Below are 24,686 nucleotides of genomic sequence, written 5' to 3'. Positions count from 1 at the left end.
TAGTAGAAGAAATTAATCCATTTAACTGTAAAAACCACTGGCCATCAATGATATTGAAGCTATGATACACAAGCTATGATACACAAATTATGAATATTTAAACCTTAATTCTTACATAGTCCACACAGTAGATGTAAAACCAGGAGAATTACAACTACTTGAAGTAGTAATCAAGTATTATTATCAATAGAAATATCAATTCACATATTGCTTTTACTCAAAAATGTGCTGCACTCATAGGCTGTCCTGTCAATAGGGCTAAGACTGAGGCAATTCCAGAATGCCTCTATTAAGCAACCACAACATGCATGTGATCATCTGCGTCACAGGCAATGCTCAGAAGTGTGTGGGTCACACACCACAGCTTCATACCCACTGTTCTTGAACTAGTCCCACTAAAACTGATCAGCATCGATATAATTATAATATCAGTATGAAGCTATTACAACATTAACCTTTAAAATTAAAGGATGAGAATATAAATCTCTCCAAAATGAGAGGCCATAACGAGAAACATTGATATGATTACTATTATATCCATAATCCTAGAACTATTCTCTTCCAGTCAAAAATCTTGACATATCTATCCTATAAATCAACCATCAAAAAACATTGAAACACTATGATATAAACCTCCTTGAGAAAAAAAAAGAATGAAAATCTATTTGCCTCTTTCACTATGATAACAGCATTAACTGTTATTATTCTAATCTCTCATTTCCCAACATTATATTCTCCACTTCTGAGAACTTGATTGATGGCTGACATCTCTTTTCAACAACGATTAGCTCAACTTGTACTTAAACAAATATTACATAATATTAAAGGATGAAACTTATTATTAATATTAATAACACTTATTATGTTTATTGGCTCATCAAACCTACAAGGACTACTACCTCATCCATATACAACCACTCAGCTATCAATGAATTTAGGTACAGCTATTGCATTATGAACAGGGGCAGTGTTTTTGTCAGCTTTTTTCACTGCTGTGACCAAAGACCTGACAAGAACAATTTTCAAGGAGGAAAAGTTTATTTGGGGCTCACAGTTTCAGAAGTCTCAGTCCACAGACAGCTGACTCCATTGCTCTGGGTCTAAGGTGAGACAGAACTTCAGGTGGGAAGGGTGTGGTGGAGGAAAGCAGCTCAGGGCATGGACACCAGGAAGTAGAGAGATGGCTCCGTAAACCAGGGATAATATATATATATATATATCTCAAAGGCATGCCCCCAGAGATCCACCTCCTCCAAATCCTACACCTGCCTACAGTTACCACCCAGATAATCTGTAGCAGTGGATTAACTTACTGATTGGGTAAGGCTCTTATAACCCTATCATTTCACCTGTGAACTTCCTTATGCTGTCTCACACATGAGCTTTGGGGGAACAACTAGTACCAAAATCATAACAGGCAGTAATCACTGAGTTTCATCAACATTAGCTACTTTCTACCTCAAGAAACACCAATTCCACTAATCCAAATATGAGTGATTATTGAGATGATCAGGCTTTTTATTCAATGTATAGTGTAGCTGTCTGATTAACAGCTGATAGTATGGCCAGCCGCCTGCTTACACACTTAGTGGAGGAATCACATTAGTTCTAATGTGCAAATCCACTAATTAAATTTGTTATTTTGATTATACTATCACTTGAATTTGCTGTGGCTTCAATTCAAACTTACACTAAATGTTACAGTTACATTCCTAATTAGTTGACACTTACATGATAATAACTAACGACCCGCCCAACTCATGCCTGTAATGTAAACTAATGCAAGTCCCTGAGCACTAATAGGAATATCACCAGCTCTTCTTCTGGCATCTGGCGTAGCAACATGATTTTGCTTTCACTTAGTAACTCTAGTAGCCCTATGTTTATTAACCAACTCAACAACAATATGCTGCTAATGATGATACATGGTAGGAGAAGGCACATTTCAAGGTCACCACACATTACTTGTCCAAAAAGTATTTCAGTATGGCATAATCTATTTATTATATTAGAAGTCTTCTTTGCAGGATTTTTCTGAGGCTTCTATCACTTGAGCTTAGCCACAACCCCTGCATTAGGAGGAGTCTCAACCCACTAGAGGTCCCACTACTCAACACCTCAGTCTTAACTAGCTCGGGGAGTCTCAATTACTTGAGCCCATCATCCTCTCACTCAGAAACACATGAATTAAGTCCTCCTCATAGCAATTTTACTAGGAATTTATTTTACACTTCTTCAAACCTCGGAGCATTTTGAAATACCACTCATCACATTTTAATGAACATACCCTGGGGTAAAATACCCAATTCAAAAGAAGAAAAAAAGGAACAAAGAATAATATGAAACATAAGTAACAGCAAGAAAACTGTACCCAACTGTATACCTTAAATTAAATTAAGTGCAATCTAAAACTGTGAACTCAACAGCAAAAATAGATTGGATAAAGAGAACTATAAGATATAAAATTTCAATAGAAGAACGGGGCAACTCAAAACAGAGCAGGGAGGAAGAGCAGGAGAAGAAGATTACCATTAAACAGGGACGAGAGGTGGAAGGGAAAGGGAGAGAGAAGGGAAATTGCATGGAAGATGGAAGGAGACCCTCGTTGTTATACAAAATTACATATAAGAGGATGTGAGGGGGAAGGGAAAAAAAAGAGAGAGAGAAATGAGTTACAGTAGATGGGGTAGAGAGAGATGATGGGAGGGGAGGAGAGGGGAGTGGGGGATAGGAAGGGGATAGGAAGGCAGCAGAATACAACAGACACTAGTATGGCTGTATGTATAAACGTGGCTGTATAACCAGTGTGATCCTGCAATTTGTACACGTGGGAAAAATAAGAATTCATACCCCATTTGAATCAAATGTATAATATACGATATGTCAAGATCATTGTAATGTTTTGAGCAACTAATAAAATGTTCTTCTGGCAACACTAAAAATAAAAAGAACCCATTTAAAAGTGAAAGGAAGGATTATACCCTAGATCCCCCTTGATCGCAACTTCCCCATAAAATCCAATGAAGTTTACAAAATGATAAAAGTGAAAGATTGGATTGGGAAATGATATAAAATGCACAACGTCATTGGAGAGCTGGAGTGGCTGTATTATCTCAAAGTAGATGTTGGAGATAAAAGTGGCATATTTCATAGTGACAAAAAGGTAGTTGAGGCTGTGGCTCAGTGGTGAAGTACTTGCCCAGCACAAGCGAGGGCCTGAGTTCAACCCTCAGCACCACATAAACATAATAAAATAAAGGTATTGACAACTAAAAAAATAAATATTAAAAAGGTAGATCATCAAGAAGATACAATACTTCTAAATATGTATACACTTAATAATAGTACTTCAAAGTAAATTAGGATAAATCAACAGAACAGGAAAAATAAATGAAATCCTAAATTATAGTTGGAAATTTCAATATTCCTTTCTCAATTAACTGGTAGGGCATGTAGATAGAACATCAATACAGAAGAGTGGAACAACACTGTCCCTACTTGTCTGTGTAGACACTTACCAAACTCTGTGTTCGACAATAAATAGAAGACATTCTTTTCAAGCACACATGGAATATTTACCAAGAAAAACATACTGGGCCATAAGACAAGCTTAATACATTTATTTAAAAGGAAGAAAATAATATGTTCTCTGACCAGAATGTATTAAATTAGCATTTATTTCATTTGGAGACGGAAAGGATACAGATAGGAGTTAAAAAAATGACAAGAGAAAATCAAGACATGAGTTTCTGTGGAAGGATGTAGACATGAAAAGAGAAAAACGGAGTAGGTCATACAGGAGGCTCCTGGGGAAGAAGTGAGCCCAATTCACCAAGCTGGAGGAATAGAGAGCATACATGAAAATAGAATTGTATGACCTGATAGGTCTTGACAGACATGACAGACGAATCAAAGACTTGAATGAAGGAAAAAGTATGCCCAATTTCAAAGAAACAAACTTGTTTTAGAAGATAAAGCAGTTGGCTTGTGGGTCAGAATATAAACATATAGGCAACCACAAACTTAAGGATAAAAGAACAGTGGAAATAAAAAGGGCAAGTCAAGAAATAGGAAAAGGAAAGAAAGTATGGTAGAAGAATATAGTAGGTTTTCTGGTTAGACCTGACTACACCAAACCTTTTTTTTTTTTTCTTTTTTTTTTTAATGCAGGGTAGTGTGCTTGATACTCAGGATGTAGAGATATCCAAGGAATGCCTTGCCTGTAGGCAAGAAGCAAAGTGGAGAATTAAATCCAGAAGTAATGACGTTTATTGCTGCTTTAGAGACATGAAGAAAATGTACTGATAGGATAAGATAGGAACAATTCATTCTGCCAGGAGAAAAGAAAAGCTCTACAGAGGTTTACCTTGCTCTTGAGTAGATTTCAATAGGTGACGATGTAGGCAAGGAGGCAAGGCATAGTAAAGGGACGGAAAGGAGCAAGCAGAAGCCTGGAGCAAGACCGAGTGTGGTGGATAGACACCAGTGTAGGTGTCTGTGTGGGTGGATATAAAAGTGGTACTGGGAATTAGAGAGAAGGCTCAGGACTAGACTCAAAGTGCTTTGGCATCAAAGCTTTGCTAAAACATAAAATAAAATAAAATAAAATAAAATAAAGACCTGATATGTAGTACAAGCAGATTTCAAGCAGAAAAGGAACTGCTGATCCTTGTGCGCACAATGTAGGAAAGATAACTGAAGAATAGTGAGGAAAATAAAGGAATTATTGAAAAGGCCACACACACCCACACATTAAAAAAGAGTCCTTAGAGAAAAAGGAATCAAATGTGACTATGGGTTACTCTTTCTTTCCTTTGTCTTTTTAAAAGAAACTTTGGTTGACTAGGTGTAGGTATGGAGAAGAAATAGGCTGAGAGGGGACCCTGTCCAGTTGGCCTCCCTGGACTCCCTCTAGCAACCCACAGCTGGACCCCTGCAGTCTGTGCTCCACATCTAGGAGGCTGAGAAGAGAAGATCCTACTACCACCTGGGCTTCACAGGGCAAAACCCAGGCACATCTGAACAGTGTGTGCCTAGGCTAGGGCTGGCAGGTCCCTGGTTGCTCTCTATCCTTGCCACTATTCCCCCAGCCCCCGTGACAGAGTTTTGGTTCCTATTCACAGAGCAAGGGGACACTGTCAGGCATAAGCACTGAGCAATGGTTGCCCATTCCTTGGGTCCTGCCTCTGTCCCAAAAGAACAGGTGTTCTTAGCCTTACTTTCTAATTAGACTCTGAGTTCATCCCTCCATCTCTTCAAGACCAATTAGCTTGCAAATCAAGCTCTCCTTCCTATATTTTCAACCTATTTTTCTCTATCATCTCCAATTTCTTCCATCATAAACACAAAGAAAACAGCCATCTTTGACCCTGCCCTTGTGCTCTCCTATTTTCATAGCCCAGCCTCTCAGAATAAGTCATCTGCATTCATAGTTTCCATTTCCAGACTTTCCACCCCCTCCTCCAGCAACTGCAGTCTGCTGGACCTCTTCTAAGTCACTGACACCAGTTTCACCAAGGGCTTCCATGATACCCCGGTTGCCAAAGCCAAGAACTCTTCCCATTTCTCTTTGACTGATGTTCCCTATGGCCGTTCTTATGGTTCATTGTGCTAGCCTGCTCCACCTGTCTGTCTTGCTTATCCTCTGCTTTGGGCCCAATCTCCCCCAACCTGTCTTTCAGTTGCTACACTGGGCTACTCATCCCTGTTGTGGGGTAGCTCTTCCAGATCTCCAGGCTGGTCTTCCTCACGCCTGTGACTTTTCCCTAGACTGTGTCCCAGGTGCCTGCACTGATGACTCCCAAATCTCCAGCCCTGACCTTTTACTTGTTGCGTAGCTAGTTCTACCTGGATGGCACTCAGGCACTGCAGTGTCAACATGTCCTTACCTGAGTTACTATCTTTCCCACCACAGACAGTGGCATTATTTTCCATCCAGTACACAAGCCAGAAACCAAACGGCATTCTAGAGTCATATTTCCAATAGCCAAAATGTTATTAATGTACTTCTTTTACTCATTCATTGAATAAACATTTCATAGATACCAAATGTGGGACACACTGTGCTCTAGGCACCCAGGGTTCAGCAGTGAACAAAATGATGTCCCTGTTCTATAAAGCTCACCAGCCAGTCGGATAGATCCTCAAGAAGCACCTAAAACCAAGAGGGAGGGGGCAGAGACCACTGCAGGCCAGTGACTGGGTGGTCAGGAAGAGCCTCCCTGAATGACATCTGAGCAGTGAGGGATCTGGAAGGAAGGGGACGGGATCGAGGGAACAAAAGTGCTAAAGCTGTGAGGCAGGTGTGGCTTGGTGTGCCTGTGGGCAACAGGTGAGCAATGGCTGGAGTAGGCCAGAAAGCAACAGTGGGGTATGCAGTGGGAGAGTCTGAGAGAGCAGCAGTTTAGTCCTCAGAAGGACAGGCAATCTTGGACAGCGTGGAGCAGGGAATGATCCATCTATTTCATAAGGACTGCCTTCACTTAGCATGTGGCAAGACACTGCAATCTCTGCAGCAAGATGCCATGTCCTGCGGCCACTCTCTTCCTGCCTCCCACCTGGATCATTGAGCCCCACTGTTCTCACCCAGGTCCCCTGCTGCTAGAGTGATCTTTCCAAACTGTGAAGGAGACTGGGACTCTCTCCTGCTTAAAGCCCTGGCTCACTCTCAAACTCCCACTCCTCCTAAGCCTGTGCACTTTTTCCTGACTTGCCACAAGATCCTTCTTCACCCCCATAATTTGGCTACACTTTCTTTTTGATTTGTTCCAGTGCCAAAGTCCCTTTATAGCTCAGGGCTCTTATTTACCTTCTTCCCTTCACCAGAAATGTCCTTTTCCCCATGCTTTGGCCTACTCTGATTTATTCTTCAAGTCTACATAGATATCACTATCCAGCCCCTATCTCAACCCCACATCTAAATGATAGATCATACTGACATTCACATGGTTAGTGTTAACTAATAGTAAACTGGGGAGGATGGGAAGCCTGTCCAGTTTCTCTAGCCACTGTACAACCAGCACAAAGCATGGTGTCTGGCTGGCCCTCAGTGCATATTTCATGAATAAATAGATGCTGCTGGGCTCCAGCTCAAATGCCTTCCCAGCCATCAACCCCAGCCTTCCAGCTGCACCTGCAAAGGGGCTGGTGGCCTCATCTCTGCTTTACCAACCACTACCATCCAGCTGAACCTCGTGATCTACCATCTCATGAATTACCACCCAGTCAACTGCTGTGTGTGTGTGTGTGTGTGTGTGTGTGTGTGTGTGTTTCCCTCCAAAACACCACACTTTTGTCATCCCAGGGACTTCGCAGCACTGCCCTCTGCCCGAGAAGTCTCTGCACTCTTGGGTGCTGCAAACCCCAGCACAGGCTCTCAGAGGACTCATCCTGAGTGGCACAGGAATGGTGGGATGACAGATAAGGAACAAAAGGAGTGAACTAAGAGCTCGGGAGTAAATGACCAGCAAACAAGCAGGGAGGGTGGCTAGGAGGTAGGACTCCATAGGGAAAGGCTGAGAACACCTTCCTGAGAAAGTGATCAATCAGATCCTAATGCAGCTCAGCCACAGCTGCCCCCCAGGCCAAAGGAAAGGCAAGTACAAAGACTGCAGAGCAGGAAACGAAGGACTGCAGGGAAGGGGTGGGCAGTGGAGAAGCGGACAGCAGATGCCTGGGGAGGAACAGCCTAAGGTGCAGAACCAGGGGCAGGGAAGGTCCTCTGGGCTGGAGGAAGAGGGAATTTCAAGGAGAAGGAGACAAAAGAGCAGAGTGCTGCACCAATTAGGGGCCCTGAGGTCAGGGATAACCTGGCTCACTGGTCTTTCTAGATCCCAAAGCTCTGCTGCGTAGGGAGTAAGGAATAAGCAGACTGTAGGAGAAATAGCAGCAGGGTACACACTGCTCCTTCAAGGTCGGGGGAGAGGATGCAGCAGGTCCCTGAGCTGTGGCAGCGCTGGGGAAGGTTCAGGAGAAGGAAGGGCCTTTCCATTTGCACAGTGAGAGGAGGAATCAGAGCCAAGGGAATGGCACTGGCACTGGGTGGCTGGCATAGCTGGGGCTGTCCTTGGGGTGAGCGCCAGGCACTATCTCCTATGCAGGTGGGAGGATGCGCCTTCTTTTCTTGATTCAGATGACTGCGCTCTGTAGGAATGGGAAGTGTGCAAAGACAGGTGGACAGAGGGCTGTGCACCCTGGAGTAGGATTTCATGGTCCAGAGAAGAAAGCAGTCAGAAGAGAGGCAGGCAAGAGGGATGTGGCTATAGATACCCAGATAGGCATGCTATCAAGACCCTGACAAACAGTGGGTTAGCTGTAAACTCTAAGCCTTAAGGATGAGTGGATTCAGATTATTCATTTTCTTCTCATTCATTCATCAGTCATTTACTTGGTAGTTTTTAGCATACTCATAAAACATGCAACTATCAACTATCTAATCCCAGAACATTTTCATCACCTCAAACAGAAACCCAGCCCATTAGCAGCTACTCACCCTTGCCACTCACTCATACCTGAGGCCTAGCCAGGATTACCCTTCTGTGTTCAGTGGCACAGCACACACTAGAGAACAAAACATCAGAGAAGCAAGATGCAGGAGAAGTAGACTTCAATTTCCTGTAGGATCGTTGGGGGTCTGAACCAACCAAAAGCTGAATGAAGGTCTTGACTTGTGTAGCTGACAACTTCCTCTATGAGACTACAGCAAAGCAAAAATACTTGTTTAACTGAACAGAATGGGTAGCTGTTATGGTTTAGATATGAGGTGTTCCCCAAATGTGAGATAATGCAAGAAAGTTTAGAGGGGAAATGACTGGGTTATGAGAGCCTTGACCTCATCAGGTCATTAATCCAGTGGAATGAATTAACTGAAGGCCTACTGGGGAGTTACATATTTTTACCCTGGAGAGCAGAACTCTCTGCTTCCTGGTGCCCATGTTCTGAGCCACTTTCCTCCACCACACTCTTCCATCATGATGTTCTGCTGTTCCTTGGATCCAGAGTAATGGAGTTAGCTGTCTAAGGACTAAGACCTCTGAAACCCTGAGCTGCAAATAACCTTTTTCTCCTCTAAAATCATTCTTGTCAGGTATTTTGGTCAAAGGAGTGAAAGAACTGATCAAAAAGTAGCTATTACCCTAGCCCCGATTCTGACCAACAAGGAGGAACTGTTTAGGCTAGAGCCTGTAGGCCTCGATGTGCTTAAGACTTCATAAAGGCAAGAGTGAATCCATGACATGGGGAATGGACTCACACTTCAGGAGCTACAAGACATGCAAGAATATTTAGGATATTTAGCTGAGAAGCTATAGTTCAGAAGATATAAGATACCAGTTTTCTAGTATTTGAAGGGTTTTTATATGAGATACTAGATTTGTTCTATAGGGACTGCCTGATGACCACACTTGGGACTAATGGGTGAAAAATTACAGGAAGACAGCAGTATTTCAGATCATCACAGGGAAAGGTTTCCTAAGAAACCTCAAGGCAGAATGGTTTGCCTTTAAGGTAGAAAGTTCAAATGCAATCTGGATATTCAATAAGTAAATGCTATGGAGGTAATTCAAAAAACAGAGGGTGATCTGACAACTGTGGCATTCCCACACTTGAGGGGTGAGGTCAACCGTGAGGTGTGTTGCAAGTGATCTGTTAAAATCATAAAACACTGAACTGTGGGATTTACTGTCTTAGATTTTAGGTTATCATTGTAACACAACTCTTATTACTAAATATTTTCTTTGAGCAAAAATGAAATATTCCACATTGCTGGATAATGCTCATGGTAGTATTTATTCCCCTCAAGGGTATTTATAGGCTGAAAAGGGGGCAAGAATCACAGGTCAGGGACTGGCAGAATTCCTTTCAAAGCGTTGGTAGCACCCGCTCCTTGGCCTTCAAGCTAATTGTGATGTACTGGTGAACACTGGAGAACAAGTAGGCCATTGCATTTTTTGGAATTGATCATCCACATCTTGCACTTGATAAGAGATAATGTTAAAGTCCTGGGAATACATCTGAACTCCATGGAAAAGGAGAATGAAGACTAGGTATACTCTGCATGTCTGTGCATTTCATTTTTCACAACATAGTCACTTTGATGACTTCAACAGGACCAAAGAAAAGTAGAGCTTTTATATGGTATTTCTTTAAATAAGCATGGCTGTAGATGATATAAGTATGCCCAGAAAACATTACTTTCTTTTTCAAACACTGAACATTTTCCTCTAAGCAAGAATTGACATAAACTGGTAACTAACGGAAACCAAACTTAGCCAACCTTACCCTAATCCAAACTGGAATTGACTTTTCACTTTTCATCTCCCTGGATAAATGGCCCTGGCAGAAACTGCTGTCACAAAGGCCAACTGTATAAGTGCCACCATAAAAACGCTTGACTGGCCACCTGAGGCTTTTCCCGAGTCTTCCCTGGCTCCTTTCCCATGTCCTTTACAGTGGCCTTGCCAAGTGAACAGATGTCAACTGCCCCTCTGGAATGTGGGACGCTGAGCAGATGGAAGGTGTCTGATCACCTGGTGCAGTGGGCTACTGGGCAGCCTGTGATTTCTGGCACCTCATATTTTTTTTTATTACAAAATTTTTTCATTATAAAACTATTATTACCACATTACAAAAATTTGGAAAGTAGAGAAAAATCACTTAGGATCCCATCATCCTAATAAAATTACTGTTTGCTTACTTTTCCTCAGGGCCGCCTGCATCTGCTTAGCCCGCCGACTCTAGAAAGGACACGCAGCAGCAACACGCACAAATATGTGTCCTCAGATAGATACCTCCGAACAATATACCCTCCCACACCTGCGTGTGCTCCTCACAGGCCAATTTCCACTCGTGGGCTCCAACTCCTGTCACATTGGCTGAGACCTTGATGCCACCTTGGCTCCTTTCCTCAGCTCCAAAATCCAGGCCCATGGGCGTCTGTCATTATCTCTCCTCACATCTGTCCACCTACCTCCTGAGGATTGCGAGTGCATCTCCAGCTAGGTCTTCCTCCTCTGGAGGATGGCAGTATGATTTGCTTACTGATTTGCTTCGCTGACTCTTCCTCCTTCCCTTTTCTTTCATTTTGCACTGCTAAATTATTTTCTTCATTTTTACTGAACTCTTGCTAAACAACATCTATGTGGCTTTCCACTGTCTGATAAAGAAAGAAAGTTCTTTGGTTTGCAAATGTGCCCCCAATTTACCTTTCCTGTCATTATTTATTGTATTTTGGAAACAATTATTTATTTATTTTTATATGGTGCTGAGGATCAAACCCAGGGCCTCACATGTGCTAGGCAAGAGCTCTTCCACTATGGCTACAATCCTAGCCCATTCCTGCCCTATCTTTTGCACTTTCCTCCAAAAAGATTCTGCTGCCACACTGATCCCTCTACATGAAGCTGTGGTGTGCAGAGTGGGTGGGGCAGGGTATAAGCCAGCTCCCTGGTATCCCCTGCAAGGTCAAGGGTTCCAGGACAGCAGAGATGGGAAAACAGGTATTAAACTTCTGCCATTAACAATTATAAAATTGGACAGAATAAACAAATCAACTACTTTCAAGTATGAGACTATTACCAAAGCAGAGCTGTGACCCAGGAGGGAAGCCTTCCAAGCCTTCTGCCTGGGGCGCTTTTTACAGTGAGGCTCCGGGAAGTGGAGTCTATAGAAAGTGGGCCTGCCCAAGACGTTGCATGCAAAAGACATTGCTCAGAATATAAGAAATCAAGTCTCCATTTGCTTTTGTGAATATGCTGCTCTGATTTTGGATTGCAAACATATGTAATTTCTCTAAAATTTACATGGGAATTTTTAAGCTTTATCTTCCTTTCAATTTTCTTTAATTGAAAACATTGAGCCACAGGTTCAAGGGGGATTTTGACTACAAGAAGATAAACACATTTTAGGCAGTGGTGTTTTCTTTCTCTCAACCTTCCACTACTGAGCTTCATTGCCTTTTATAGCAGAGAAGGGTCTCACACAGACCCAATGGAGGTTCGTGTTGGACGAGATGTGAGCACTCTATAGTGTTCAATGCTCTGTGGCAGACTGAAGACAGGAGGGCTGGACAGCCACCATGGGCAAGCCGTCAAAGCCACAGTCGTCAGCCAGACCCATTCTAGAGAAGCAGGAAACAGTAAGAGACTGCCAGCAGCACATCTAGGGGCATGAGGAAGGGAATTGAGGGGGCTTACCCCCTATTAGCCTGCACTCTCCCCCTCTAAGAGTCAGGTGCCCTGCTTCCTCTGTTATCATTTACAAAGACTACTGTCCTCAATCCTGCTGCTTCTTAACAACATTCCAAAAGAATGTTTGAAGAGCCCCTAACTGTTTGCCTATTGCAATCAGCTGGACAGCAGGAGCAGGGAAGACCTAGCGAGAGTAAGCAGCTCAGGCCTGGACAGGCATTACTCAGGAAGATACTCCTGCTAACCACAGTGCAGTGTCTTGGGAGAGGACCCCTTCAAACTCCCTGTGCACTACAGGGCCCTCAGTCTCTCTGAACAGAGCTGCAGGGGCTTTCTTTATGGAACTCCTTACACCCGGACTGTAACTTCCTGAAGGGCCAAGGCACTCACTGTTGCCTCTTCTAAGGCCCAAGAAGCCCCGGTGAGAAGCCATTTCTCATTCTCACCCTCACCAAAGTCACCATAGGAACACAATCTTAAGGTCACACAGCTGTGTAGGCTCAGAGGCCCAGGGAAAGTTCAGGAAGAAAATAACCCCGACCTTGCATGTTCTGCTGCCTGGAGAACACAGGTATGCAGACTGCCTGCTACCCAGAATGTTATAGAAACTTCCATCCTACCATCAGCCAGTGGCCTACAGGAGAGGGCATCATCGAGGTCTCGGGCAGTTGATGGGTCAATGGTGAAGATGCAGTCTTTTCTAGGAAAAATTTTAAGATATAATTAGTAATGGCACAAATAATAGAAACTCTTCTTCACTATAGTACAGAATTAAGAACAGTTTGTTTTGCACAGATGCTCTGTTATGTAGAGCAAAGAGGAGTTTCTATCATCTCTCTCTGAGAAGGGAGAAATTTGAGACTAAAACGTGAAACTGAGGAGAGAGAAATGGGTGAGCACTTTCCCCTTCTGTTTGGGAACTGGCACTGAATTCTCCTCTACCCTGGGTGAGAATACATGTGAGCAGGTGAAGGGAGGCTGCTTCCATGAAAGGTGCTTTCCAAGAAGGGTCCTTGGCAAAAGGGCAGATCCTTTGCTAAGTTACTCTCTGATGGTCAACTCTTATTTGGCCTTCCCTTCATCAGGGCTGATGGGAACCTTTTCTTCAATAATCTGTTTGACATGGTTTACTCTCCTTTTCCTATCTTGACCAAATGGGTGTGCCAAAGAGTAAGTTACCTGACTTGTGACACAGGTGGGGGTGATGGGTGAGAAAGACCCAAGAATAGTTTCTGTAAAATGCTTTGGGTGTTTAATTTAGTTAACTATAACACAATATTACTTGGAAACAGCCAAAATCGGAGGATGTGTTCATGAACAGTCAAGTACTTTACCCAAGCTCATCCTCAAACACAGCCTGTGTCCATTTATCCTCACACTACCTTACACACATCTCATGCCTAATGTGTGCAGTGCCAGGACATTCTTATACTGTTTCACAGTTTCCCACACAATGCACCCCACTCAAACCATCAATTTCCAGCCTGTAAATACCTAAAGATGCTGGCAGCGGATGTCCTCAGTTCTCTGTCCAAGTTCTGCCTGGAAATTGGGATGTTCTGCAGTAACCCCGTACTGCCCCTGCATTGCACTGCAGCACCCTCTGCTTCTATGGCCTCATCCCAAGCTCTTCCCCTTCATCTTGACTGTCACTGAAAGCCCTATCTCCTGATTCACTGCCCTGCTGATATTGACCAGCTAGATAAGTTTTCTCCTGGAGTTCTGTTCAAAACTTCCCCAAAGCTCTCCAAGGCTTCCAAGCTGCTCCAGTGCAGCCTGCTAAGCTCTCAGGGCCTTTAAAAAAAACCACCACCCTTTCTCCTCATCTCCCTCAAGGCCCACTTGATGCCTACACTGCCCCTCTCACCACCACAAACCCTCAAGTCTAAGACAGCATTAATTATAAAACACACCAACAATTCAGTGATACCTTTCTGGGGAAATAAAAACCCCACCACATTAAATATAGACACTGATTTTAAGTAAGTACAGGAAAAAGAAATGTTGAAGTTGAAAAGGATGGAATTGTAAATGGCAAATATATAACCAAACTGTAATATATATAACCAAACTTCCACAAGGAAGAGAACCTAGCAACGAAAATGAAGAAAACTACTCACACATGCCACAGCTTGAATGGAACTTGAAAAATTATAGTGACAAGAGAGCAGGTCAGTGGCTGCCAGGGCCTGCCTTTGGGGTGCCTGTGCAGTGGGGTAGAACCTTGCTGATCTTGCTTGTGGTGTCTAAGATCTATCATCTTTTTAAAAAAATTTTAATTGATTTCTTAAAAAAAAACGACAGCAAAATGCATTACAATTCCTATTACACATATACAGTAAAATTTTTCATATCTCTGGTTGTATATAAAGTATGTTTACACCAATTTGTGTCTTCATAGGTGTACTTGGGATAATGATGTCCATCACATTCCACCATCCTTGCTGACTCCCTGCCCCCTCCCTTCCTCTCTCATCCCTCTCCCCTATCTAGAGTTCGTCTATTCCTCCCATGTTCCCCCTCCCTACCCCACTATGAATCAGCCTTCTTATAACAGAGAAAACATTCAGCATTTGTTTTTTTTTTGGATTGGCTAACTTTACTTAGCATTATAAGGTCTATCATCTTAAAACTTAAAAGCGAAATAAAGGTCAAGTATACTAATTGTTAATTTTAAAATAGTTTTAAAATGTGATTTTTGAACTGAGGAAAGTAAAAATATATGTGTTAAAATGTTCATAGCATTAATCAATGGATGCTAGAACTATGGATTAATTTTTCCCTTTATGCTTTTTCATATTTAAAAAATTACTGCAATTAAGTATTCCTTTTGGAGAAAATTAACACTGTAGATAATCTTCCCTAATCAAAAAAAAAAAAAAACCTGTGCATCAGAAACATAATATTGCTTATTAAAGCATTTGGCACTCTTAATATTAATATTAATATTGCTTATTAAAGCATTTGGCACCCCTACCCCAACTGTTTTCTGAGGAAAATATCTGACCAGCAATTCTCTACGACTTTTGTTTTTTTATCTGCTTTTAAACTAGAAAGATAAAAGTCAAAATTAAAACTGACCTTGAGGGGCTGAGGTTATGGCTCAGTGGTAGAGCACTTGCCTAGCATGTGTGAGGCACTGGGTTTGATTCTCAGCACCACATATAAATAAATAAACAAATAAAGGTCCATCAATAACTAACAAAAATTACACACACACACAAAAACCCTGACTTTAACGAACAGTACTCGGGAAAACTTGCTTGCTACACAGATGTGCCATCCAGACACTACGCTTGATTGTGGGGTGGCACACCACAGTTCGTAGACCAGATTTAACCTGTCATTGTCGTCTTCTTCTTCTTGCTTTATTTTTTTGGAGGGTGGGGAATGTGGTACTGGGGACTGAATCCAGGGCATAATAGGTGAATACTCTGACACCACTGAGTTTCATCCCTGAATAGGTAGGATTTTTTTTGGGATTGGCTAACTTCACTTAGCATTATAAGATCTATCACCTTAAAATTTTTGTTTTCATTTGGTACACACCATCATATCTGGCTCTGTTTTTCAAAGGCTTTTGAGCTAAGTTCAGCTTTTGCATTTTTATGTGGTTTAAAAAAATCAAAATACTATTTTGTGACACATGAAAACTGTATAAAATCAAAATTCAGTATCCATAAATAAAGGTTGATTAGAACACAGCCATGCTTTTTTGATATAATAGCAGAGTTGATGGAGATAAAATGCCTAAAACATTTACCGTGTAGGAGTCTGGGGATGTAGCTCCCAAGTATAGAAAGTGTGTAACATACTCAAGACCCTGGATTAAATACCCAGCACCCCCTCCAAAAAAAAAATATAATAATATGTGGCCCTTAATATAAAGTTTGCTGGGTCCTGTTTTAGATCAAGGTTTCCAAATAGCCAGATACATCTTTTAATTTATTAAAAATGGTCTTGTCATTCAAGCAGTTTGGGACATGCTAGGCCTATTTCTAATTACAAGACTTCACAGAGCCCCAAATGCTGATGTCAGTAGTTCTTGACAGACCCATTTTGCCCCCCCTGCACTTTTCTGCAGCACAGCATCTCCCTGAATGAAGCAATGTTCACCCCTAGAGAAGCAATGGTCTGCATTGGGACATACACTGGCTTTGCCACCATGTCTACCCCAACGGACACCAAAGGACGCCAACTAAGTGGTTATGCCACCTACTGCAGGAAAGCTCACGAAAGCAAGGAACATCTGATCACCTGGTGCTTTTCCATGAGCACTTACGGGGCAAGCTGGCACAATGCAAGGAAACTCTTCTCCTAAGTGGACGGCCTACATCTTACAGATGTATGAATTTTGTCCTTAAGTTTATTTTTGCTCTGGCTACTGGAAAACTCAGAAAGACACTCATAACTTGCCTCAAGAAGATATCACTTGTAGGTTGAACTTTATGAACCAACTTTTACCTAATGATCCTACTCAAAGATGTCTTTTGCCCCATTTCCTAATTTTAAGAAAGCCACTGCATGATATGTAATATTTGCAAATGGCCTGAAGCCTTTTTTTTTGGGGGGGGGGAAAGCAGCATATAAACAAATACATATGAACAGCATTTCAAAATCATGTATTGAGGGGATATTGGAAGAAAGAGACACATGCGTAAACCACTAAGAGAACCAGCTTCCAGACAGAAGTAAACTAAGAGGCTCCTAACAAGGAACCATATTGCAGCAGTGGATTCCAAACTGGTGCTCACACTGTGTAAAACTGGGAGAAGCAAGGGACAGTGAGTGACCCTGACAAACCCCAGTCTTTAGCGCTAAGAGCCAGTGATTTAATCCGTTGTCATCGCCATGATTACGAATAGGCCAAGATTTGGTGCATGAGGGCTCCTTCTGGTTGTGGGCTGTGGCAGCTAAGAGCTGCTGGCCTCAGCACTTGAGAGCCCAGCCCCATGAGGCGGGGTTGGGGGGACAGGGGCAGTGCGCCATCCAGCTGTTATACTCTTGTTAACATGCTTGGGATTTTACTGGCTCCTTTTCTGGATGGCTCACAACCTGCAGGGAGCAGCTTGGCCTGCCAGCTTTTAGAACCTGTGAGACCAAATATTTAAAGAGTTCCGCAACAATGGTTAGAGAGAAGCTAACTCTGACCCACAGAAAATAAAGTGCCGGGAGGAGGAGGGAGAGAATGAGGCTCCAGTTCATGAGGCTGCAGAATTCCAATTCAGAGCAACTGTTATGTAACCAAAACTTCTGAAGGCACCTGACCAAGGGGCTTAGTAGAACCTCTTAAAGTCACAGTAAACTTCTAAGATGGTTTGTTTTAACTCAAAGCCATTGGTACGAGAAATGAACACATAAATATCTAAAAGCCTTCTATAACCCCTTAAGACTTGGTCAAGAGCCCAAGAAAAGTATAAAAGCACAGAAAAAATTCCTGCTTCTCTGTCACTCATACCCCTCCTTGAAACCCACACCTTCTGCCTCTTCAAGATACCAACATCCCTGCCTCCTTTCAGCTGGAAGCAGCTGTCTGGTGTGGACAAGAACATTGACCCACCACCTCATCACTATTTACCTCTATGGGTTTTGGCTAAGACCCCTTCTACACCATAATTACTGTTCTCCCCAAGGTCATGGTTATTTCCAGATTAATCTTGTTTTCTTCCTCTTCTTTTGCATTGCTGCAGATTAAACCCAGGGCCACACACATCAGAAGCAAGCGCTGTACCACTGAGCTGCACTCCCAGCCCTAGATTAATCATCTTAAAGCATGTATATGGTCAAAACTCCTCACCAACTCCTCACTGAACAAAGTAAAATTTGGCTCAAGATTCAAAACCCTCCATGTGCTTTTCTAGTTAGTATGTGTACACTGTGTGCCAAACTTTACTCTATATTCCCTGGTGTTTGAAATGTCATTTGTGCAGTTCCTGTACTGGAACACCTTGCTACCAGCCTCCAAGGTAAAAGAGCTACCTAGCTTTCAAAGGACTGGCTGCCATCTTTTCTCCACGGAACTCTTGTGTCTCCATGGAGTGGAAGCCACCTCTTCCCACTTGCCATGCCCATGCCTGTGACCTGACCCTCTGATGGTACCAGCTACTATCCTTGGTATGCTGGTGGCTGCTTATTGCTGTGACAGGTTGAGAGCCAAATGTCAGATCTGGCTCATCTTTGTATATCTTCTAGCACACCAAAGGTGTACAAGTACTAAACACTGATGGCCAGATGAATGGACAAATGCCAAGGGGCTCTCTTGAGAACTTTTCCATTCAATTTTGCCACTGTGCCTCGGGAAATACATTTAGGATTAGAACTCATGACTTCCTGGCATTGGATCCTGTGGTCACACCACAGTGTTACTGTTTCCAAGGGTGTCCTTTTCTGTCTTCATCCCATCTTCTTTTCTCATAAAACAGTGTTTTACAAACTGTGGTTCAGGGACCACTTCCAGATTAACAAAATTTATAGAGGCCCTCCTCTGTTCGTGACTCTGGGTTTGTCTCCTTGCTAGCAAGCAATTCTAGTGGGAAGGATCTGGGTCAATGGTGGTAAATGGGTGAAAAGGAATGGAAAAAATCTAGAAAATAACCTTAAGAGAATAAAGAGTAAAATTTTTATTTCAACACTTTCTTCAATTAGATAGTATCACAGTTTATATAGAAACCAGAAAATGTTATGTTAATCATAGCAGGAAAAACAGTCAAAGAGCTAGAGCACTCATCCACAGTAATGTGTCCCCAAAAGCCCAGTCAGCTGTGTGCTAGACCTTCTAGTAAAGTATGATGCTGAATTCATCTTAGCTTCCAGTTCAATCAGATGGGATTATCATTTAAACCCAGCCTGAACCTCCTGTTCAGCAGTCAGAATCTTTTCTTTTTCTCAGCTCTGCTAATAGAATGAATACTAAGGTGTCTGATACAAATCTTTTTTTTTTTTTTTTTTAAAGAACAGAAAAAGACTAGAGCCCACTAAGAGCAGAAAGCAACCTTGGTCCATGTGCCCTCAGCCTGTGCTCCCATCCTCCACTCAGTGATGAAGAGACATGCATGAGGCCACACAGTGGACGAAAAGAAATGACCAGTGCTCTGTGCAGGTCCTTCTCTCCTGACCAGAAACTTTTAGCTGTGAGCCACCTCAATCTTTACAAAATTCTAGACCAAGTGAATGTGTTTATCAGGTTCTTCTACTTCCTAAAGGACTAGGAGTACGAGACTCCAGAGCCCATTGCAATAGTCTCCTCTGTTCCACTGTTTACACAGGCACTCAGTGAGCCTCTCGGTGGTGCTCTGTGAGCACAGGCCACAGGACAAGGCTATGGTACTATGGGAGCCAGGATGGGCCAGAAAGGCCATGATTTGAGCCAGAGAATACATGCAAAGTAACTTTCTTCCCCTCAAATTCCATTTTGAAAACTTCAACTTTCAGGGAAGTTGAAGGAATAGTAAAATGAACGTCGATACACTCTTGCTCCAGACTCTTTTAAAAGAGGCCAACGTTCTGCCACTAGTTGCTTTTACTTTCCCTCTGCCCTGTCACCGCCTTCATTCATAAGGCTCTGCTCTTTCTTTTCACATCTTGAGCTCCTGATGTGGAGGGGATCACGCAGCCCCATTGCCCCCAGCCCTAAACTGCTGCACGTTCACAGCAACCAGGCCTTCTCCTGCAGCACTACAGAGCTGCCACCCAGCCAAATGGCTACCCAGCCCTTGTCACCCAAATTAGAGACTACATGCCAATGTCTTCATTTATCCCCCCAAAGTCTCAACATTTTACATTTTGTCTTCATCCTGATCCAGGTTCTAATCAGGTCACATGTTGTATCCTGGTAGTTGCATCTCTTGAGTCTGTTTAATGCCCACCTATCTTTTAATATAATATTGCTTTTTTGGAAAGTGACCATATGTACTGAAGAATGTCTTATATTCTGATTTATTGGTATTCTTCATGGAAGAAGGAAGAGGGGACAGAAATAAACCAAACATGGTAAAATTAATCTCCTCAGTATTGCCTATAATCAGGAGGCTTGATTAAAAGGCTTGACTGGAGTTAGCTGAACACTTGGCTTGAACACTTCTTTGGTGAGACACGCTGCATCTCTTCAGAAGGTACACTGTCAGGTTGCCTGACGAGATGAGTAGGTCAAGAACTGATAGCTCAACCTATCTGAGCTCCCTGTTACCCTCTGTAAATAATAAGTCATCTATGGAAAGAGATTTGGAGATCATGTGAATATCCTGTTGTCAGAAAAAACTTTCAGCCACTAGTTTTGGCATCCATCGATGATTTTTGTCTGATCAAGCATAACTTTGTAAATTGTAAAATGATAATTTTCTAATCCTATAATACCTTCTGCATTTATTTGCTGGCTCTCTTCTGTTAAAAGGAGCTTTTAGTCAGATATGGGTGCACACCTGTAGTCCCAGCTACTTAGGAGGGTGGGGCAGGAGGATCACAAGTTCAAGGACAACCTCAGAAACTAAATGAGACCCTGTTTCAAAATAAAAAATAAATAATATGTAATATAGTTCAGTGGTAGAACCTCCTTGGATTCAATACCTAGTACCATTTTTTTTAAAGAGCTTTTCCTATACTGCCACCAATGCCACTCTCTTATTTTTCTTTTTTCCTTCACAAATATTCAAATGTTATAAATTCTCTTCTCACCTTGTTTTTTCACTTAACAATAAATCCTGAAAATCACTCCATATCAGTTCAGAGACCACAATCAGAATTGTCAGAGTTGGAAGGTCGCTCCAGTCCAAATTCTCTCCCTAGGTCTCCAAACCAAAACCAATGATATAGACCAGCCACATCTCAAGCACTGGGGCCGGGGTGTGGGAGGAAGGGCTCATCGCCCCATTAGGCATGCATTTGATTTTAGAAAGCTCTATCAGAGTTTTCATAGGCTGAAGTGAAATGTGACTCTGGTAACTTTATGATTCAGGACCTTTAGCCACAAAGGATCAGCTAACTCCCTTTTATACCATGCAGCCCTACAAACATGACTTTTCCCAAGAAATATGCCTAGGTCTTTCTCTTCTAAAGTATTATAACTGTGTAATTATACCCCTTTGCATAAATTCTCACTCAAAATTTTATGCCAAAATAAACCTAAGTTTCAGGAAACAGTGGAACATCAACATGGAGAAGGTGAGAGGTCAAGAAAAAGAAGACCAGAATTCCTTTATCCAACAAATACTTCGTGGGCACCTGCTGCTCTGGGTGCTTGGAACACATTTAATAAAGAAAAAAGATTTTCTACTTACATTGTAGTGGGGAAGAGACAGAAAATACACAGCAATGAAATTAAGTGTTGGGGGGGGGGAACAGTAGAACAGAGGAGGAGGAGGATGGGAAGTGCTGCTTGCCTGATGGTGTGAGCAGCACAGTCAGGTGGGCTGCGGTAAGAAGCTACGAGAAGACGGTTGGATGGAGGCAAAGGAGTGAGCCCGGGCTACCTGGCAAGGAAGGGCATGGCACAAGAGGAGCCAGGGCAAAGGCCCATGATCTGCCAAGGTAGTTTACCTGAAGGCACTGAACTACGCAACCAAGAGCGTTCATACAGAAGCAGATGGCTTGGCTTTGGACTCCTGCACTTCTGGCTTTCCACGCCTAAGGGAGCAATGGGGCAACGAGTTCTACCAGGTCCAGAACGTCTATCTGAAACTCTCTGAAGCTCTTTCTTTCTTCTTTTACTCTGATAGTAGAGTTTTCTTATAATCCAACAAAATGAAGTGGTTACAAGATTCTAGAAAGGATCAAATATCTGAGCCCCAAAATCTAGAATGCTAAAAAGCTCCTCACAAGAGACAAAATCTGCAGAGTGAAAACACATTAAAAGCCTTCGACATGTGCTCTCATCAAAAATACTTTTCCCCTCAATTTCCTAGAAATGCCCCCGAGAAAAAAGGATTAAATGATGGTGGTTGTTATTTTTATTCACATTTTGTGGATGGGGAAACGAAGGCTTATAAGAATCTAAGTAACTTACCCAAAGTCACAAAGCAGCAGAGTATGATTCTGTCTGCACTCAGAAGATAATCCCCCATTGTAAAGGTGTTAGAAGCTGAGTTTCTCTCTCCTCTTTTCCTTCCTTCCTGTCTCTGACCCCTTACCCTCCCCCAAGGCAGGACACAGAAATCAGAACTGCTTTCTCCCTGCCCCCCCAAACCAGCCATAAAACCTAGAAATACTACTCTAATGCTCCGCTACTTTTCTGTGTAAAAATTAGCCATAAAGAAATTTTCGGACCTACCTTGTTTTTCTAGATCTTTAAGACCCTCAATTCCAGACAGGGTACCTGCCCCATACCTGGGAAAGAAGGAATGTTGAACAGAGAAGAATCTGAACAGACAGTTCTTGGGGGGAACCCCCTCCCAGTCTATTAGTTCTTTCTGACCAATCATAAAAGCTGTCCAAACACACAAATGAATAGTCAGTGTGCCCTGATATTTTGAGTCATCAGTCTGAAGTCTCTGTTTCGTGTATAACTAAAGACAAACAATTTCTGTCATCTTTTCTCTTCTTAATCTGGTTTTGTCACAAGGGTGTCATCCTTGACCCTTTATGATGAGCAGTAAAGAGATCGCCTCCATTTTCTGCCCCTACAACTGGACAAGAATTCTCCAAAGGGGAAAGTGTTTCAACATAAGCTTCAATATTTCTAGACTAAGATTCAAATAACTTAAAAGCATTCTGGCTGAAGTAATATATTCAAGTGCTCTTTAAGAAACATTTCCTTTCTGTTTGGCTGGGTTGACAGTGACTTCATGTTAGGCAGCCCAGCCAAATCTGACAGCTTGCTACCCACCACCTGAAACTCCACACCCAGAGCTCTGACAGCAAGTTTCTTCAAACTGAATACTCCTTGGTACGTCCAAGAGAGTCAAGTCCCAAGCACTTCCTTTCGGAAGTGGTATACAAAAATAGGGGAAAAAAGTAACCAAAGAAAGAATACATGAGGATATGCTTTCCCTTGGGAAGGGGGTATCTTGGGTTGGGGGCGGGCCTTCACAAACGCCAGTCAGGTGAAAACACTACAATGTAAAATTTGCTTTACAATTTCCAGAATCGATATAGTTAATGTGTAAAAATAAATCTTAATAGGACCTTTCCTGAGACTAAACACAATGGGGTAAAGGCCAAAATTTAATGGATTTAAATTCAAGTGGACAGAATTAGGAATAGTTACAAAGTCAAGGAATTAACTATGTCTAGACATCTCTCCTAGATTTCTATTTGAGGAACAATATATATATTTTTCTCATCCTTTGAATTCCCAAGCCAGGAATTTAGAACCTGCTGTTGAAAGGATCATCATCCTTAATTCTCCATTTATCAGGCTAAAATGCAAATGCAAGTGGTGAATGACTTCAACAGCTCCCAGGGAGCACACTGAGCTAACTGGGGAAGGGTTAAGCCACCTCTCTTTTTCAGGGCTGAAAACAGTTGTTCTGATATGAGAAGAATCATCACAATGGTGCCAGCTCCCTTCTATAAAAGCTATACACATTTTTTGCACAACTGTATGATTGTTATGGCAACCATAAAAATGGAACAATCATTCTTCAAATTACACACTACCCATACGAGATTACCTACATACTGTTTGTTTCTCCACATTACCCAGAAATTTCTTTTCAGAAAATGCTATGTGTGTCCCATAGATGTTCAGGAGCAAGATAAAGTGGTCTCTTTCAAAGGGACATTCCACAACAATGAATCTTTCAAAGGCCTTGCTCTTCAAGAATTCTTGGCTTTCCTGTCAAGTCTTTTTATCCTTTGGTCACTGGGCAGCCTTAAAATATTCCCCTCCCACTGGGAGGCAGAGGAACTGGCTAGAAAATGTATTCTCAAAATGAATGTTTTTATTAAGTGGATGATATGGAAAGGTGACGTGTAAAGCGTCATGAAGGGGCCTTAACAGACCTGGCACAGTTTTGGAAACACTGAGACCATTTACCAGCCTCAGTGAGCAAAGAGACTTCTGTAAGAGACACATACTGCACTTTAAGGAAATTTGCTCTGCTGAAAGAGGCAGAAGGAAGACAAAGAACACCACCAGGAATATATATTTCTTTCAATACCAAGATAAATTTCAGTTATGTTTTCAGATGACCAGGGACTCTATTATTATTTTGGCCACAGTGTGTAGTACTTTATAACTTTCAACAGAAAAATAAGTATGAATTCTTTCTTCTCACTAATGGGAATAGCCAAGCCTAATGTTGTAAGCCTTTAAATATTCATCTTGGGCTAAAATTCTGTTGCATTGTTCGAAGTTGGTTCTATAGTTTAAAAAAAAGGCAGGCTGACAATGGCTTCCTAGTCGACTTTCACATTAAATACAGAGGAACACAGAGTGCCTACTCTACTCCCACGTGCCCCCAACCTCAGGAGAGGAGCCCGAGTGACCCTCACAGCCTGCACCACCTGCCAGATCTCTGCCACTCTCTTTACTTCAGCCCAACTGCTACTGCCCAGTCCTTACCAGGC

The 24,686-nt window shown here is 42.3% G+C and overlaps 1 protein-coding gene across 18 annotated transcripts in view; it reads right to left on the bottom strand.

Moving 5' to 3' along the window:
• The window catches only part of Dis3l2 (DIS3 like 3'-5' exoribonuclease 2), a 339,632-nt gene that overhangs the window by 113,349 nt on the left and 201,597 nt on the right, over positions 1-24,686 (bottom strand). For 17 of the 18 annotated variants that reach the window (XM_078018215.1, XM_040268004.2, XM_078018225.1 and 14 more), the window contains one exon: positions 12,806-12,885. The exons of the other annotated variant lie outside the window; for it this stretch is intronic. In XM_078018215.1, coding sequence (XP_077874341.1) covers positions 12,806-12,885 — 80 coding nt within the window. The remainder of the gene's footprint in view (positions 1-12,805; positions 12,886-24,686) is intronic. 18 annotated transcript variants of the gene reach the window in all.

This window comes from Ictidomys tridecemlineatus, chromosome 7 (genome assembly GCF_052094955.1).
Source record: "Ictidomys tridecemlineatus isolate mIctTri1 chromosome 7, mIctTri1.hap1, whole genome shotgun sequence".
In the NCBI taxonomy this organism is placed as follows: domain Eukaryota; kingdom Metazoa; phylum Chordata; class Mammalia; order Rodentia; family Sciuridae; genus Ictidomys; species Ictidomys tridecemlineatus.
Note: the sequence above shows the minus strand (reverse complement) of the source record. Positions and strands in the feature narration are given on the sequence as shown.